Consider the following 16,430-nt stretch of genomic DNA (forward strand, 5'->3'; position numbering starts at 1 on the left):
AAGTGCTGGAGAAATGCCAAGTCATTTGAAAGGATCAAGGGGCAATTAACTGGGTCACAACGACTGCAATATATGTACTTATCTTAAATCCCTACCTCATGCCCTCTGTCTTGCACAGGACATGATTCACTGTCTGCTTCTGAGAATGACCCAGACTCATCGCTGGAGTTTGTTCCATAGGATGGCTCACATTTAATCTGGGCTCGGACTGGGTTGTACAATCCGTCCCCCACCACACCGGGCTCCTGGTGCTCAGGTGCCAGGAATCGGGGGCCTTGGGAGCAAGGGGAAGAGGAGAGCTCGCAAAGACGCAGGCTGCAGGGGGAGCCGCCGCTGCCGTCCTCTGCATATGAGTAGGAAGAGCATGAGCTGGATGTCCTGGTTCTGGTTTCCAAAGGAGGAGAGCGAGGGCAAACTTTAATTGGCACCGGACAGCTGGTGTTCGGCCGCATCCTTCCCGGCAAGTGATCAGCTGTCAGTCCGCTGTGCGAATAGGTCTGAGAGCTGGGGAGAGACTGGCTACTGCCAGCCCACAGGCCCTTTGGCACAGTCTCAGTGAGGTCTTTGTCCAAGCTGCTCACACCAGAATATGAATGCACCGAAGTGTTTACTTGGTCACAAGCGTTTGAAGAGAATATAACACTCCTCCTGTCCAGTTCCCCTTCTTGCTTACAGAGAGTTTCAAAGCCAGGCCCCCTGAGTGGCGATCCCACTGTGAAGTTGGAAGCATCCTTCTGCATGGCATGGGACTGTCCATAGTTCCCTGTGAAAGGGATGTAATCAGTTTTGTGGTCACCCTGAGATGTCCCTTTTTCAAAAGGGCATGCTGGACTCCTGCCAAAGTGCTGTTGGGAAGTACTGGGGAAGCCAACCAAATCTATGCTTTTTGTTCTGTTGAAGAAAGACCTCAAGCAAGAAGAGGAGGACCCACTTTTCGGCCTGTCAACGCAAGTGGGGCTTGGCTGTTTCCTGTCCATTTCAACATCCCCTTCTTTATCCCTGATGTCAGGTTCATCTCCAGACAGGCAAAGTGTGATGCTTTCTTCATCATTCTCTTCATTCTGAGGCTCGCTTTTTATCTGCCCCATAGCAAGTCCTGATTTGAGGCCATTTCCAGAGCTCTCTTCACTGAATGTGCTTGCAAAACCTGAGGTACTGATGTGTGATGTGTTGTAGACATTCTTGGTACAAGCAAGCTGGTATTTCTTGTATCTGGGGTACCGTGTTACTGCATCTTTATCCAAATTGTCCTTGCTATCCCTCAGCATGTCAGAGTCAGACAGCATCCCTTCGCCTTTGTCTGCTCCAGCAACAGTGGTTTCAAAATTGAAGGGCTCTTGGTGCATCCTCTCTCTGGGGCAAGATATTTTTGATGTCTCCGATTCCATCGTCTCCTCCTCATCTCCATCCGAGTTCTCCTCATCGTGCATGCGCTGACAGGCGGTATCTTTTTTGCACAGGAACAGGCCATCTTCATTGTTCAGCAGCTGCGTCTGAAGGAAGCTGAAGCAGGAGTCCTCCAGGTTGTGCATGCGCAGGAATTCAGCGCAGTGGATGACCTCTTGGATGTTTTCTCTGCTGAGTAACAGCTTAGCAGTGTAAGCAAACTGTAACAATGGACCAAATCCCCTGACAGTGACCTGCAAAAAAACAGAAGGGGAGATTGACAGCGTTACTATCAGCTCTTGCTATCATCCCAGGTCCTTCATCATACAGTTACTCTATCACGCCAGCAATGATGCTACATCCAGTAACCGGCACTGCTCTCTTTATGTTGCTCCTGTACAGGTTATGTTGCTCCTGTTACAGGTTGAGCTGAACACTGTTTTTCCTAAATACCTTGAGGACCTATGAACTAAGCCTCTTCTCTAACGAAAGGCTGGAAAAAAATAGACTGGTGTGGACACTGATAATTCTTGGGTGGATCTTATTTTAACTGTGATGTGCACTTCTACAAAAATAACAATTCAATTTTGATTCCTTTTTTTTTATTGATTCTTTTTGATGGAAAAAAAATAGGTTAAGTACTGGCTCCACAGTTCTTTTTTTCCATCCTGTGGAGATTATTCTCATACAGTTCCTGATTTTAGTGAGTCTAAGGTACACCTAACATGAAAGAAATCCATATACATAGTTCAAGTGATGCAAATTACTCTGAGTCTCAGCCCAGTACTTAATTTTTCACCATTTTCTTTGTAGGAAAGAGTAACAAGTATTTCTAGGACAGTGATCTCCAACCAGCTGTTCCAGGTCTGAGTTATGCACCACTACTCGTCCTTTTTTCTCATCATGCCATCTATATTCCTCATTCACACGTCATATAATAAAAAATACACATTCCCCCCCATTTTTTTTTCAGCGATATCTTCACACATAACTATCAAATAACTTGCCAAGCCACATGGTAAACTATAGATATAGTCTATTTTTTGACAAAAAATGCACTGGCATTAACTTCAGTTGTATTTTTTCCCTCAATGGGCAGGAAGCAAAGGCAAATGGAAAACCATTCTTCATGAAGCAGACAGAGGCTGCTTCAAAACCTGGGCTCACCATCAAGGATAAAGGTTTTTCCACAAGACGGAGATTCAGTGGTTTGGCCACTAAGTTGAGAGACCATAACTCAATTTCCCATTGCACTAACCACCTTCTACATGACCCTGACAAGTCATTTCAGTCTTGATTCACAAAGATGCCTTCTTGCCTTGCTTGCAAGTGGTGTTCATGAATCTAAGTTCCCTGTGCTTTGCACACAAAGGAAAGGCATTTAGATGGGATTTAAAAAGGCCAAATGCCTTCATGCTTATGTGAGGTTGGAAAGCAACCTCCTGATACAACTGAGCCCAGCTCAGTTTCTTCTTTTAAAACCAACAAGAAGAGGAAGCACTGCTGTCCCTTTTTTGTAAAATGGCCTAAAGATCAGAAGAGACATAGAAAGTAGAAGACAAGGTCCATTTCCCAGGGATTCAAACTCACATTTCCCAGCTCCTCAGAAGGATATCTTACCAAGTAGGAATGCGATACCTCAAAGGTGAGCTGCTTATCCTTGTCCTTCCAACTGAATTCATGCTACTGCACAAGAAGCTGCTCAAGAGGTCAGTGAGAATCAGGCCACAAATTTGTGATGGTCTTATTTGTGATTAGCATAAATCTGAGTGAATGACTTGGTTCATTCATTAAAACCTTATAAATTGCCTACACTGCCTCAGGACCAATGGAAGAGCTCACAGTTTTTATAGACAATCCTGACTTCCAGGAAAAAGCCTTTGTTATTCATAGATGTGTAGCTGTGATGCTGGATTATGAAGACACCACAAGTGGTGATGGAGAGAACAATATTTTAAAACACCTCTACAACTGCTCCCAGTAGCTTTTCCACACATATTACCACCATATCTGCTATTTCAAGAAACACTGCATTTTCATGCAGATACTTACACACTTGCACATCCTTTTACAATACACCTCTGGTTCAGAATTGCCTAGATTTACAGCTGGCTATTAAACAGATCTCTGCTTTATCAGTGTTACACTTTCTGCCTATCTGTTAGATTATGAGCTCACTATAAAGGCCTATCTGCATTTTATCTATGCAGCATGATGAACAAAATTGCTTGGGAACTTAATGAGCTCCTTGCAGGCCGATGTTTCTCTTTTATAAGATATTCAGTGTGGGGGCTTACATATGCCTACACATTTTGCAAGCTCCACAGTAGCACAGACTGTAGGAGAAGCCATACATACTGCCTGGGGATTTTGGGTTCCTTTCGGTGAGGAGGTACTCTGAAGAACCAACCCAGCTCTCCTGGCAGTTGTGTCCCTTGGCCACTAGGTGGAACGACTGGAAAGCAAATGACAATCATTCGCTGTGCCCGGCCAGGGTTTCACCTGCCAGCCTGCGGCCCCAGCACAGGCACTCCGCAGAGCCCCGGGCTGGCTCAGACCACCCCACAGCACGGCTGTCTCCCACACTGACTCAGATTTTTGCTGCCCATAAATAACCATGATAACAGCAGCAAGACAGCTGTTACAGCTGTTCTGTGCTGGATGTACTGGGAACAGAGCCTGAGACTGCATCGTGGGCTCCTGACAATGCTCAGCAAACACCTCAAGTGAAGGACGATGAAAACACTGGTGATGAATTTAACCTTACAAGATCTTACCCAATGACACAACTTTCCTCACTCTCAAGATCTTCAGATGCAAAGGGGGAAAGTTTCAAGCACCTGGTGCTTGTCATTGCCCTCAGGGAGGAATCTCTCAAGTGACAATGCTTGAAACTACACGAACAATAACTTTAGAAACAAACAGATGCAAAGCTTGCTGCCAAGTGTGAAAACCAGTGCAAACTCTGCCGCCTGAAGCTGTCTAAATATTGATTTGGTTCCCGTGGTGGGTCCCCTGCCTCAGCCCCACCAGCTTTGGGACCGCCCATATCTGATGCACTCTGTCAAGATGGATGAAATCAAAGCGCTGAAGTGTGGCTATGAGCACCATATATTAGGAAAGAGAAGGCTTCGAAGCCATGTGCATTACCATCACACACGCATTTCTGTAGGAAGAGGTAAGAACAGACTTTAAAAATGATTAGACCTGACTGATGCATCCCAGTGAAAACAGCTACTGAAACCAAGTTGATCTGTGTTTTCAGAAGGAAACAGATCATTTCTCTGATATAACAGTCCCCATTTACACGTGAGAGAGACCTTTGCTGGATGAGTAAAACACATGCCAGCAACAATCTCAGTTTATTCCCCCCCACTGTAAATAAGATGCCATATGTCCCAGTTCTGTTTGCTTTTAAGTGTCATTTTCCATGTACATTAATGTTTAAGTAGGCAGGTCAATTTGTGGGAACCTCCACCAGGCTCCTTATCCAAGCTCATACTCCAAGTCACCGCTTCCCTGCTCTCCAATCGTTTAACTTATGCTGATTTCTACCCGTTTCTGTTGTGTAAATGGGTACAATAAATTGAGGCACAGTAAAGGTAAAACATACATAAAAACATCAATGCACACACAGACAAGAAAAGCAAAACAGAGATTCTCAGAGGCCTGCTCTCCCTTATCTTTAAAGGCAGGTCAGGAGAGGACTTCTCTTGTGTACATGAAACATGCCAAGTCTAAGTATGAATCATTTTGTCTTGCTCCTGTTTCCAGCTGGTCTTGTATGCATTAAAGCCCATCTGCACAGCAGCGCACAGAGGACATGGGTACTGCAACCCTACCTAAGCCATCTGGCACCTCTTCTTGCTCGACAGCAACCCAAGAGATCAAGAACCAGGGATACACATGCAGCTGTGCTGCTACAGGTACACCACGCTCAGCACATGCTACGGAGGTCTACGTCGATTCAACACTGTGGTGATAATAAGCCTGACCACTGCTAAGGTGAAAGAAAGTTCTCCAGTCCTTTATGTGCCACTTGTCTTCCAGACTCTGCTAGCCGAGTACATCCATGCCCTCATGAATGCATGATACTGAGGAATGGGCTGGAAATAATGCAGTGATATAATCACCATCAAGAGAGTTGTTAATCAGCATTAGCCATATTGAATTTACCAGCAAAATACAGACAGAAGCCCTGCAGAAAATAAGCATGCAAAATCTATTTTAGTTCAGTCCAACACTGCTTTTCTCCTTACAGAGTCTGTGGAGTGCAATGCTCTGGTTAGTTTTAATTGATTTAAGACACCAGACTTCCACTACTTCCTCTGGGAGATCATTGCCAGACTCTACTTGAAACCTCCCTGTGAGGAAATCTTCCTGCTCTTATTTTCCTCCATCATCTGTCATTACATTTTCTCGATGCATTCCGGGTAATGCTTCTCCCTTTTGAAGAAATATTTGTGTTGTTATACTCTCTGCCTTCCCTTCTTCTTTGGTTGCCATTATATCATTGACGAAAACCTGGCTAACTCAAGGAAAACAATATTGATCACTGTCAGATGGCAGAATAAGAAGCTGAGACAAGAGTCAGCAACGAGGAATGCTAGTAAAGAAGGCAGCGTTACAGATGCAAATATAGAACACTTTTAGCACAGCATTTTTCTAAAACTGGGCATGAGCTATTCTAAAATTAGGAGGAGGGTTACCTCACTTTCATGTTAGGAACATCGTATTTTTGTAAGGGACTCCTATGGCAGAGATTCTATTTAAAGGCAGTTGTACACACACCCACAGGCACCACAGGAGACACAGCACTGTGGGTGAACTCCCTCTGGCTCCCTATTGTACGTGGTCTCCTCCATGACAGCTGATCGAGCGTGGAAACCTTTGTGTTGGCTGCATTGCCCACACACGGGATTTGGCCTCTGAGCACATGCAAAGGTCTGACATTTCTGAGGACAGGCTGGACTCACTGTGCGCTGCAGAGTTCATCAGTGCTGCTCGTTAGCTGCTGCCCAGACTTCCAGATGTCTCAAAATCCCAGACAAATAGACAAAATCCTCCAGTTCTGCACAGACAGTATTTCTTAGAGGGGGAAAAAAAGGTTATTTCCAAGGGAAACATAGATGTCTGGTAACTCTGCTCCGAATGGCATCTGTATGAAAAGTTGCATATGGAGTGGGGAAGGTCAATCCCTGCAAAATGCCAGCAAGTCTGAGTTCAATTTAAAGAGGGGAAAAGTGACTAAGGGCAAGGAAAGATCACTGTAAACATGTAGGAATGTAAAACTTGGCAAGGCAGTATCTAAAATGGAGCAAGAGAATGTTTACTGTAATCTGATGCATACGATCATCAAGAACAGAGAACTGTCTAGTTTGCTACGTGGTGCTACTGACGATTGCAAAGAAGAAACTTTGAAGAATGAAAATGTAGGGGTTTTCTCTTGACTCTTAAACTAACAGCGAGTTCAGTGACATCTTAGAAAGCTTTCCAGGGAAGGTGATGGATACTTTATGTATGAGTACTGCAGAGCAAAACTAACTTGCTCTAGCAAGGCAGGCTTTAATTTGCTAGGCTTTTCCAGGCCTAATTTTTGTGTTAATGAGAGCAGAGTGCCAGTGATCTTCTAGAAAACAGCATCTAAGTTCAACAGCAAATGTACAAGCAACTGTTTCAAATAAAGCATACCTAGGGCATATTCAAAGAACAAGCTCACTGGCGGTGGTGTGGGAGGGCAGAGGCCCCTCCTCCCCTCAATCAATGAGATCTGCAGAACATTAGTTGCTAAATCCTACCAAACTGTGGATAAATTAGATGGTCAGACCTGGAGCCCCACTGGGAAAGCAGAAGTCCTGACAGAGGAGCGAAGGCACAGGTTATTATCTTTATGCACTGGAGTAGTCTTTTTGAAATCAATAGGAGCAATGATGGGTTTTCTGCGAAGCATAAAAACTGCTTGTAAAATTATGGATTATATTTTTAGTATTTTGATTTTCAGGTTAAATTCATCACCAAGTACCTAAAAACAGTTGGAAAGCCTCCATCTCTAATCTCCAAACATCAATGTAATTATTGGGCCATTTTGTAGGGAAGGAAGAAAGGAAAATTGAATAAAACCTCATATGCTGTGTAACAAATCCCAAACTAAATATTAATTTAGAACAACTGGATAGAAACACACAAGTAATGCAACCTTTTTCTTTCAGAACTCAAAATCAATCTGTTATTCACACATTGTTTTGAAGTGGGCCTATGGTGGTATCCACTTTGTTAACCTTTCAGTGTTGCTATTGCAGCCTAAAGGCGTGTGTGGAGACCTTCCAAATCCACCTCAGCCCTGAAGTTTGTCTAATAAACCCAAGGATGTATCAAACAAACTACTAACTTCTCACTCAGCCAGCGTGTTCCTAACAGCACAACTTATATAATCAAACACACGCTGGAAATAGGAGATAAGATTAGTGACAGTTAACTGCTGCTATTTTTTCCACAGCCTGAAGAAGGTCTCTGGGATTAAATATTAACTCTAATCTTATTTGCTAAAATTAGCACACACTGTATTCTTTTTCTTTTACAGCCAATTGCAAGTATAGTGCAGAAGTTATTTTTAGAGTGTAATCTGATAACCAAAATCAGTCACCAAAGCTGTTATTCCATTAAGAGTTAAGAGACTTCCTGGCTATTTACTTAGTTATTTTTACCTGGGATGTTGAAGACTGGCAGATCCTGGTTTTCCTAGCTTCAAATTATTTGGTTTCAGAAAACTGTTTTAAATTTTAAATATATTACTAGGCTCCAACAGGTTAGGAGTGTGCAAAATCAATGGCGCTAGACATCAGGTTTTTTTTTTCCTATATTTGCTCAAAGTAAGCCTGCACATAGTCAGGAATTATTCTGTAACCACGATCCTTTTACATAAGGTGAGAACATGCAGGAGGCAGGAAAAAGTCAGAAAAAGATATAATAAATAGCAGAGTACTTTTGTAAGCCAATGCCATGCCAGTATTTTACTGCATTTTCCCCTCTTTAATTTAAATGTTCTCTCACCAGCAGCTTATGGATGTATTTCCCTTATAAAGCTGTGGAGCTCCTAAAATGTGTAATCACCCTTTAAAATCCAGCTTGGGTGAGAAGTATCAGATGCAGGTATTTGTGTTGTCTGAGCTTTTAACAAGACAGGAATGTACAAGCTGCAGACAGAAAAGGCTGATGAAGAGAGGCCTTTGTTTTCATTCTAAAGCCACTTTTTAATTAAGCAGATACCCCGATGGCTCCAGCTTAGCATTCTGCCACTTCGGGTAGTACATACATACTTGGACAGAAAAGGGACCCAAAGTCCAAGTGACAGTCTGACATCTCCTGCATCACATTGTATAGCATCACATCACACCGCAGGGGTGGGAAGCCACCATATCACCACCATGACAGACACCCCTGGGCACGAATGCATGCCAGGCGATGGGAGAACCCAGACATGCAGCTCCCTTCTTTGGGAGGCTGATTTACCTACTTTATTTCTTTAATTTTTTAGAAAAAAGTCCCACTGAAAAAGCTGCCACCTGCAAAGCCATACCAAGGGGCACCCTGGTACCTTTCCAGTGTATCCTTCACAACAGCTTCTTGAGGAACCAGGCTGAGAGCTCCAAGGAGATGCTTAACAACCTTTAGCAGCACTTTTGAGATAGAAGCCACATCGGAAATGCTAGACCAACTTCCAGTTTTGTGCCTGATACCCATGCAGATACTCCCTTCAGCTTTCCCCCTTTAAAGTGCCAACTTTTGGCCAGATGACAAATTTACACTAGAAGGCCTGTGACAGTATTTACAAATCTAAGGAGGAAAGCAAATCACTTCTTACTGTCTTCTCCAGCCTAACAGACATTCAGGAGCAGCACTTCAAAGGGCCTCCTCCCTCCACATTCGAAAAGGAAGGAAAAGACTGTATTTCTCAGTGTTCAGGGAGCACCACAATGCTTCTTGTGTGACGAGGAGGGAGAAGAGGTCATTCACGCTAGACTCGCCTTAAGGATGGGGAGCAGCAATTGCAAACTGTGTCCATCACACCACGAGAAGTGCGTCAGTGCTGATGGTGGGGCAAGGGGCTCAGAATTGATCGTCAAGTGTAAAGATGGCGTAAGCAGCCAGCAGATCGATGCCCATATTATTGGTTATGTCAGCACTCGACTGCACTTGACTTATGGGTGGAGCATTAAAGAGTTAAGGCACCCACATACTTGGGGTTTTCTGAACCAGATTCACTGCGGTAATAGCCTCATCCAAACACTAGTTTATTAAACCACGAACGGTATACTGCCTGTAATGCTATGCATCAAACCAGAGGAATGACAGCTGAAGTACCACTGTTTGGAGAAAATATCTTAATGAACTTGAGCAGAACACTTTTTTCTTGACTAATTACATAGTTTGTGGTACATTGTCAATGTTGGAGGCTGCCCAGGGCAGCTGAAGAACAGGAGAAAAATCAAAATCATGGCCAAGAGAGTATCTGCTGGCAAGAATAGGTGAAAAAATTGGAGAAGAACTTTCAAGCTGCTGAGGTCAGACTCTGGGTGGAGGTGTTAGAAATAGAATTAGAGATGAGGATGTTTCAAGTAACCTTTTCTCTGAAGGAACCACTTGGCTACGACACGACTGAATCAACAAAGAACACATAAAAACCAGTGGCACTAATTAGCAGTTTAAACGCTCAGGCATGAACTGGAAGATAAAGCAAAGGGAAATACTGCTGTGATATCTGGCAGTTTGCAATACATTTGTTTTCCCAATGCAACTTACACCTTAAGAAACCTGGAACGCAGTAATGAGGCATGACACAGGAAAGTGGCTCAGCAGAAATGCTACCTTCTCTCCTTGGGTGCCTGCACAAGCCATGCTCAAACCATCGAGGAAGAGCTGGGCAGAAACGAGCAGATTTTAACCCAAGAACATCATCAGAAATGAAGTGCAGCTAAAATTTAAAATTAAAATCAGTCCCGCATTTTTGCAAAAGGGAAACTAAACTGACCCTCAGATTAAAAAAGAAAAAAATTAAAGAAGGGAAAGTGTTGAGCAGTGAGGAGGGGGGAGGAGGAAGTGGGAAAGCTTTCACAGAATATAAATTGCGAGAGAAGAGTCTGTGAAAGATCTGTTTAGGTGCATATCATGAACCAAAGTGGGGAGAAAAAGGGAAAACAAAAAGCAGTTTAAGAACTTCTCAAAGGAAGAAACTCTAGAAGCCTCCAAGTTACATTAGGAAATACCAAAATAGGCAGAAAATTAAGACACATGTAGAAATGTGCTAATTCAGAGGGTGCTTAGGGGAGTGGTTCAGAGTTTCTGAAGCTGCAATTAATACACAAGCAAACACAATACAGAAAAATTACAAAGACTGTAAATTACACGAATACTCCTCTTTCCAAAGTATGGCAGAATCCATTTATGTGAATAAACTATGTAATCCAGTGTATTAAACACACACTGCATTAAAGACACTGTAATTACTTTATAAAAACGAGGAATACTTCACAGCAAGACGTCTCACTACAAGCCCTGCTATTATACTTTGCATAGCGTAGGAAAGAAAGAAGCAGGCTCTGTCAGATATGATTTAGGAAAACACAAGGCTGCAGTCTGAGGAAGAGAACTAAATCAGAAGACAAAGGAGCTGGAGAAGAAGCAGGCTCAGGAAACGGTGCTGGCTAATATCCGATGCATCTCAAGGATGCTCAGCTGTGGGTTCTACGGGGCTGATGATGCCAGTGCTTCCAGCATTACCTGTGACCATGCACTAGCATGGCACAGTATATAAAATCACTGGCATCCTTAGGCCTGTGTAGCAGAGAGCACAGCCAAGCAAATACTGGAACATTTGAAATCTAGAGATGCTTCTGCTAGGCTGTGGAAGGAACTGAATATCAAAGGCTTTACTATTGCGCTTCACAAGGTAACCAGGCAATTACAATTATTAACTGATATGCTGAAACCCTGTAAAAATAACCTGGCTTCCTGCAGGCATCGTATTTTTAACACAAAACCTGCCAAATACTGCATAAGTTCCAGATTTCCCTTCCCTCCTCCCCTGCCTTGCCTTCTAATTTCTGGTATTTGGACACACAGTTTTTCTGTGTTCACCTTGGTTTTGCTCCTGCATGGCTACTAGCAGATCTGAGGATTATGGTGGCTTTTGTTCCACTGCTTGGTGTGTTCACATTTCATCAATGATGTCCACTCAGCTCACCAAAGCACATTTGCAAGGCGAACCAGCCATTGCTGAGCTGCCAAAGTTCCTCTCCTCCCATCCTCCATGAGCAGCAGTTAACTCCTCCCATGGTAGCCCAAAACGTTAGCTAAGCCTCCATAAATCTCACCAGAAAAAAAACAGAGGTATTTGCTTTCTTGCTGAGATCACACCTGCTGCGAAAACAGGCAAATGGCTCTTTCAGTCCCTAAAGAAGCACAGGCCCAGCAGGAGTGCCCTGCAGCACAGTGGTCAGAGGATGGGAAGGATGGGCAACGGCATTCCAGCCACAACCCTGTGCCCAGCTCCACGCTGCTCCCAAGGAATTGACTTTCTCCTTTTTGACCTATAAATGAGATTTTTAAGATCTAACCAGCAAGTGAGGCGTAGAAAATGCCATCTATGCTAGAAGCCCTAGAAATACTCATCACATAGAAAAATGATGGCATTTCCAGCTTGACATGTGACTTACCAGGAGGATGGAAGTTGGGACTTTACAGCTATTTGTGTGTGTGTTTTTCTACATATGCTCACGTGCACCCACGCATGCTAGTGTGAGAAAGAGACTAGAGAACGTGAATGTGTGTGAAAGGGGCTGAATTAGCCCCATCTGCTCCGAGAAGATCATCATCTCCTTATATTTCTGTTATCATCATATCATTGCCATACTAGAGTGCTTCTAAAAGGCTACAGCTCTGGCAGCCAGCATCATTACAGCTGCTCAGATTATTAGAAGCATAAATAAAGTCTCAGAGACACTACTAAGAAAATATTAACTACAATTATTACTGTCTGATAAAATAATGAACAGTGAAGTGTTATTCTGCTGCCTCAGTCACCAGTGCGCATTTATGTGTGTCTTGAGTAATGAAAACCAGTTTATTTGCATACTGAATCATCCTGGTTCTTGCTATTTTATTTTGTTTATCTTTCTAAGGGTTAAGGAGGCTGAAACTCCCTGCTTGCAGAAATCAGTGTACCCCACCTCCTTTTCTGCTCTATGTAATCCCATTAATTCCAAGTGAACAGAAAGCCATGCCTGTAGCCATGCGCACGCCTGTCAGAGAAGAGAGACGGGGCAGTGTGCAACCTACCAGCAGCAACTCTAAAACCTCCTGATGGACTTTTATTCTTGGACCTTGTTGCTTTTTCTCCCTAGATGAGAAGCAAGGGCCCACATGATGTCAATGCCATGTTTGCTGCGTGGATCCTCCTCGCCTTTGCCTCTTCTGCTGGCCTGCACTGCTTTGGCTTTGTGAGCTTGTTTTTCCCCACATTCACAAGTGGCCCTGGGCAGTACTGTCCCTTCTTGCCGGCAGTGAGGAACTGGGGTTGGTTTCTAATTAACAGAAGTTATGACTTCCCTGCAAGCACTGGGAGAAAAAGTTCTTAACCGAGTTCACAGTGCTGATGGTGGCTGACACTGCCCAAACACAACTGCTGCAAAAGAGACATTTTCTCTACCAGGGCTTGTGGGAAGCTGATGACTCAGGGCGACACCAGGGTGACAGGTAGCTGTGGAACATTATCAAGCTGGATACCCAAGCTGGGCTGTTTCTGCTGGAGTGCACAAGGCTGGCCCAGGGTGAGAGAATGAGGCTCCTGGGGAAGAGGGCACATCACAGCCAGGTACAAAGGAAAATTAGAAAGGTGACAGAGAGGGGCAGCAGCAACTAAATGCAGTCAGAAATACGGCAAAAATGCAATGCTGAGTGAGAGAAAAGGGAAGAGGTCATCTTCCAAGACAGCTTCCCTCAATCTAGGCCAGGAAAACCCTGCACCGTACCTTTGGTGTTTTTATCCCACTGCCCTTTCTCTGTGCTGTTCCCATCATTTCTTCAGCATTTCATGCTCCCTTGCCTGGTCTCTCTTCCTCATCTACAAGCCTTTTGTTCCACCAACCCCCACTTCCGTGCTGACTGCCAGCTCTGAGCAGCCAGCCACCTTTTGATTTGCACACCCCAGGGCTCTCGCTGCCTGCACTGGTATGACAGTGATGGAGGGCAAAAAATGGGGTGCAGAGGCAAAAGGAAACACCAACTTGAAGCACTCCCCCCTGCCAGCTGGGAGGGAAGGACAGCTCATAGGAGACAATCTTCTCCCTCCATACAAATCACTGCTAGGATGAACCCCTGCTCCTGGGAGGCAGAGTCGAGCTGCAGCCTTCCTCTCTATTTTCCCTCCAGCATTCTCCTCTCCTCATTCTCCGTAGTTGGCCTCTTCTGGCCACTAAAGCAGGTTAGATGTGGCATGCCCTGAATAAATGACCCACATTAATTTTTCCTCTTTAATTAAAGAGTTATGTGAAATAATTTGCTATGGGAAAGAAAACAATGCATTGTTCCAGACACATTTACAAAGACAAAGATGATATTCCCAAATGAATTTTGTTCCCTTTAAAGCCTTTATGGAAGGCACAACACAGAGAATGGTAAAGGATTTGCTGAAGAAGAACTGAAGTTCATTTTAAACCAGTGTACCATGTACAAATGCTGTCTTACAAATAGGATTATTTAATTTAAACCTTAGATCTGTCAAGTTCCATTACTTCAATTGGAGCCTGTCGTTTCTTGACTTCATTATAAATCAGGATTATATTACAATTTACATTAGGTAAAGTCATTGCTTCAATAGGAGGCAGTGAAAAAAAATTACACAGCAGTCGGTAAATAGAGCAAAGTCACTGCGCTGTTCTTGAAAGGCAAAAAGTCATCTTGCTAAATGAGGGTCTGAGCTGTCCTGTACCAAGACTGTTCCTAATAAATAAAAGACCTCTGGGAAAAGTGCTGAGCATACGCTGGATCTATTTTCGGCTAGCATCAGCAGCTGCTGCCCCTGGGATCACATCTTTGCTCATACCCTACACCATATGTAATCACTCCAGTGCTGCAACCAGTAAGATAATGAAAGAGCATGGCATAAATCTATACTTGAGTGGAATGCTAAATGAGAAAAATAATACAAAAAAGGGGGAAATAAACCACATTTTCAAGTCATTAGGAAGAAAGACTTTGACATATGAAGTGTTGCAACCATTAATAGCACTTATCATATACAGAGGAGACAAAGAGACAAATTAATCAAACTGACAGAACTGGGACATTTTATGCTAATGCTGGCTCCTGGGTTTTCGTTTGTATTCCTCTGTGTCTGGAAAACTGATACCATTACAGGGCAGGAAATTGCATGAATAACATGCAACAGATCATAAAAATTCACACACCAAGTGCAGAAACACTGCCAAAAGCACTGTAAAAACAAGGCTAGAGACCTCAACAGAGGAACTACCAACAGCTAATGAATGCAAATCAGACAGGAATATTTCCCATCCATGCATAACAATGAGACACAGGCTGTGACTCCGCAGTCTCCAATAGTGTAGGTATAGTATAAAGCCTGGAGAGCAAACACACAGATAGCTGGGTGGAACTGCTGGCCAAGCCAACGTCTATGTTTGTTCGCAGTACTTCGGCCAGCAGTTTAAAGCCACTGGGGAACTGGCATAGCCAAGTGTCTCTTCTGTCTAAATGTGCCGCTATGTTAGATTTAATTTAATGAATCAGGTAGAAATGAGAGTAGGAGGAGGATGAAAGAGGAAATAAAACAGAGCCATGAAACAGCACATAACCACACATAACAAAAATCCCTCACCCCTGTGCAAATCCACAGCACGCAGCAACAACCCTCACAGAGAAAGACATTTCAACATAAGCCATTTGGGAAATACAAAAATACAAAACGTGCTTGCTGTTCAAAGCCACAGCCATGTTGTAAGGAGCAGGAAATGGCAAGAACTGCAGGAATGCTGGGCAGGGCACGGTGTAACGCAGGATCTTGCCAAGGTTCCTTCATTTGCTGTAAAGGCTTCTCAGGGACCTTTAAAGAACCCTGGCCAACCAGAGCACTGGTGAAGTGCAGAGAGAGCTCATCAGCCATATAAACACCAAATGACAAATACATTCACTTGATGGACAGCCACTGCATTTTTGATTGCTCTCCATTTTTAGTAAAGTGATGCTTCCCCCTTGTGCAGTAGCTACCATACAAACCCAAGGCTAGGACTAACTTTTGGGGGGTAAAAAGAGTAAAGCTGATGCCTTTTGGAGCTGCATCCATTTCAGTTGCTGCTCTCACCTTCCCCAGAACAGAATGACATGCAGCTGATAGGACTAAGCAAGAGCATTTGCATGTCAGAACCACATGCATAAAGAGGGTGAGGAAATGCCAGCCTGCCCAGGGATGGCTGCTTTCCTGAAGAATAAGTACAGATCAAGTTCTTCCCACATTTGCTGGAGGACCTCATGTTCAGAGGTGGCAGGGCAGGAGTTGTTTCATCCCAGCAGAGATGGGCATGGAAAGCATACAACAGAGAGCCCAGCTCTCCAGTAGACTGCTATGGAGGTTTTACAAAGTTTTGGTCATGTGAATAGGGTTTATATCCAAACTTCAAAATCTCCTTCTGTTCCTCTGATCACTACTAAAGTCTCAATGGGGTGCTTGGCATGGTACCAAAAAATGGTGTGCACACACAAAGACAAGCTGATCCAAAAGCTTTCCAAAGACAAGGATGATGTAACCTTTGTTCTAAGGGGATGTCCTGGGTTCAGCAGTAGCAGTCATTCTTCTCCTTCTTAGTAGCTGGTGCAGTGCTGTGTTTCTGACTTTCAGCCTGGGAACAGCGCTGATAACATCAATGTTTTTAGTTGCTGCTCAGTAATGTTTACTCTGACCAAGGACTTCCTGAGTCTCACAATCTGCCAGGGAGGAGGGGAAGCCGGGAGGAAGCAGAGGCAGGACACCTGAC

At 43.9% G+C, this 16,430-nt stretch overlaps 1 protein-coding gene across 3 annotated transcripts in view; it reads right to left on the minus strand.

Annotated features, from left to right (window-relative positions):
• BACH2 (BTB domain and CNC homolog 2) overlaps nt 1–16,430 on the minus strand; it is a 189,793-nt gene that overhangs the window by 21,247 nt on the left and 152,116 nt on the right. For all 3 annotated transcript variants that reach the window (XM_062608393.1, XM_062608392.1, XM_062608394.1), the window contains one exon: nt 96–1,640. In XM_062608393.1, coding sequence (XP_062464377.1) covers nt 96–1,640 — 1,545 coding nt within the window. The remainder of the gene's footprint in view (nt 1–95; nt 1,641–16,430) is intronic.

Source organism: Pezoporus occidentalis, unplaced genomic scaffold (genome assembly GCF_034315485.1).
Source record: "Pezoporus occidentalis ecotype Australia unplaced genomic scaffold, CSIRO_AGI_Poc_V1 ctg13, whole genome shotgun sequence".
NCBI lineage: Eukaryota > Metazoa > Chordata > Aves > Psittaciformes > Psittacidae > Pezoporus > Pezoporus occidentalis.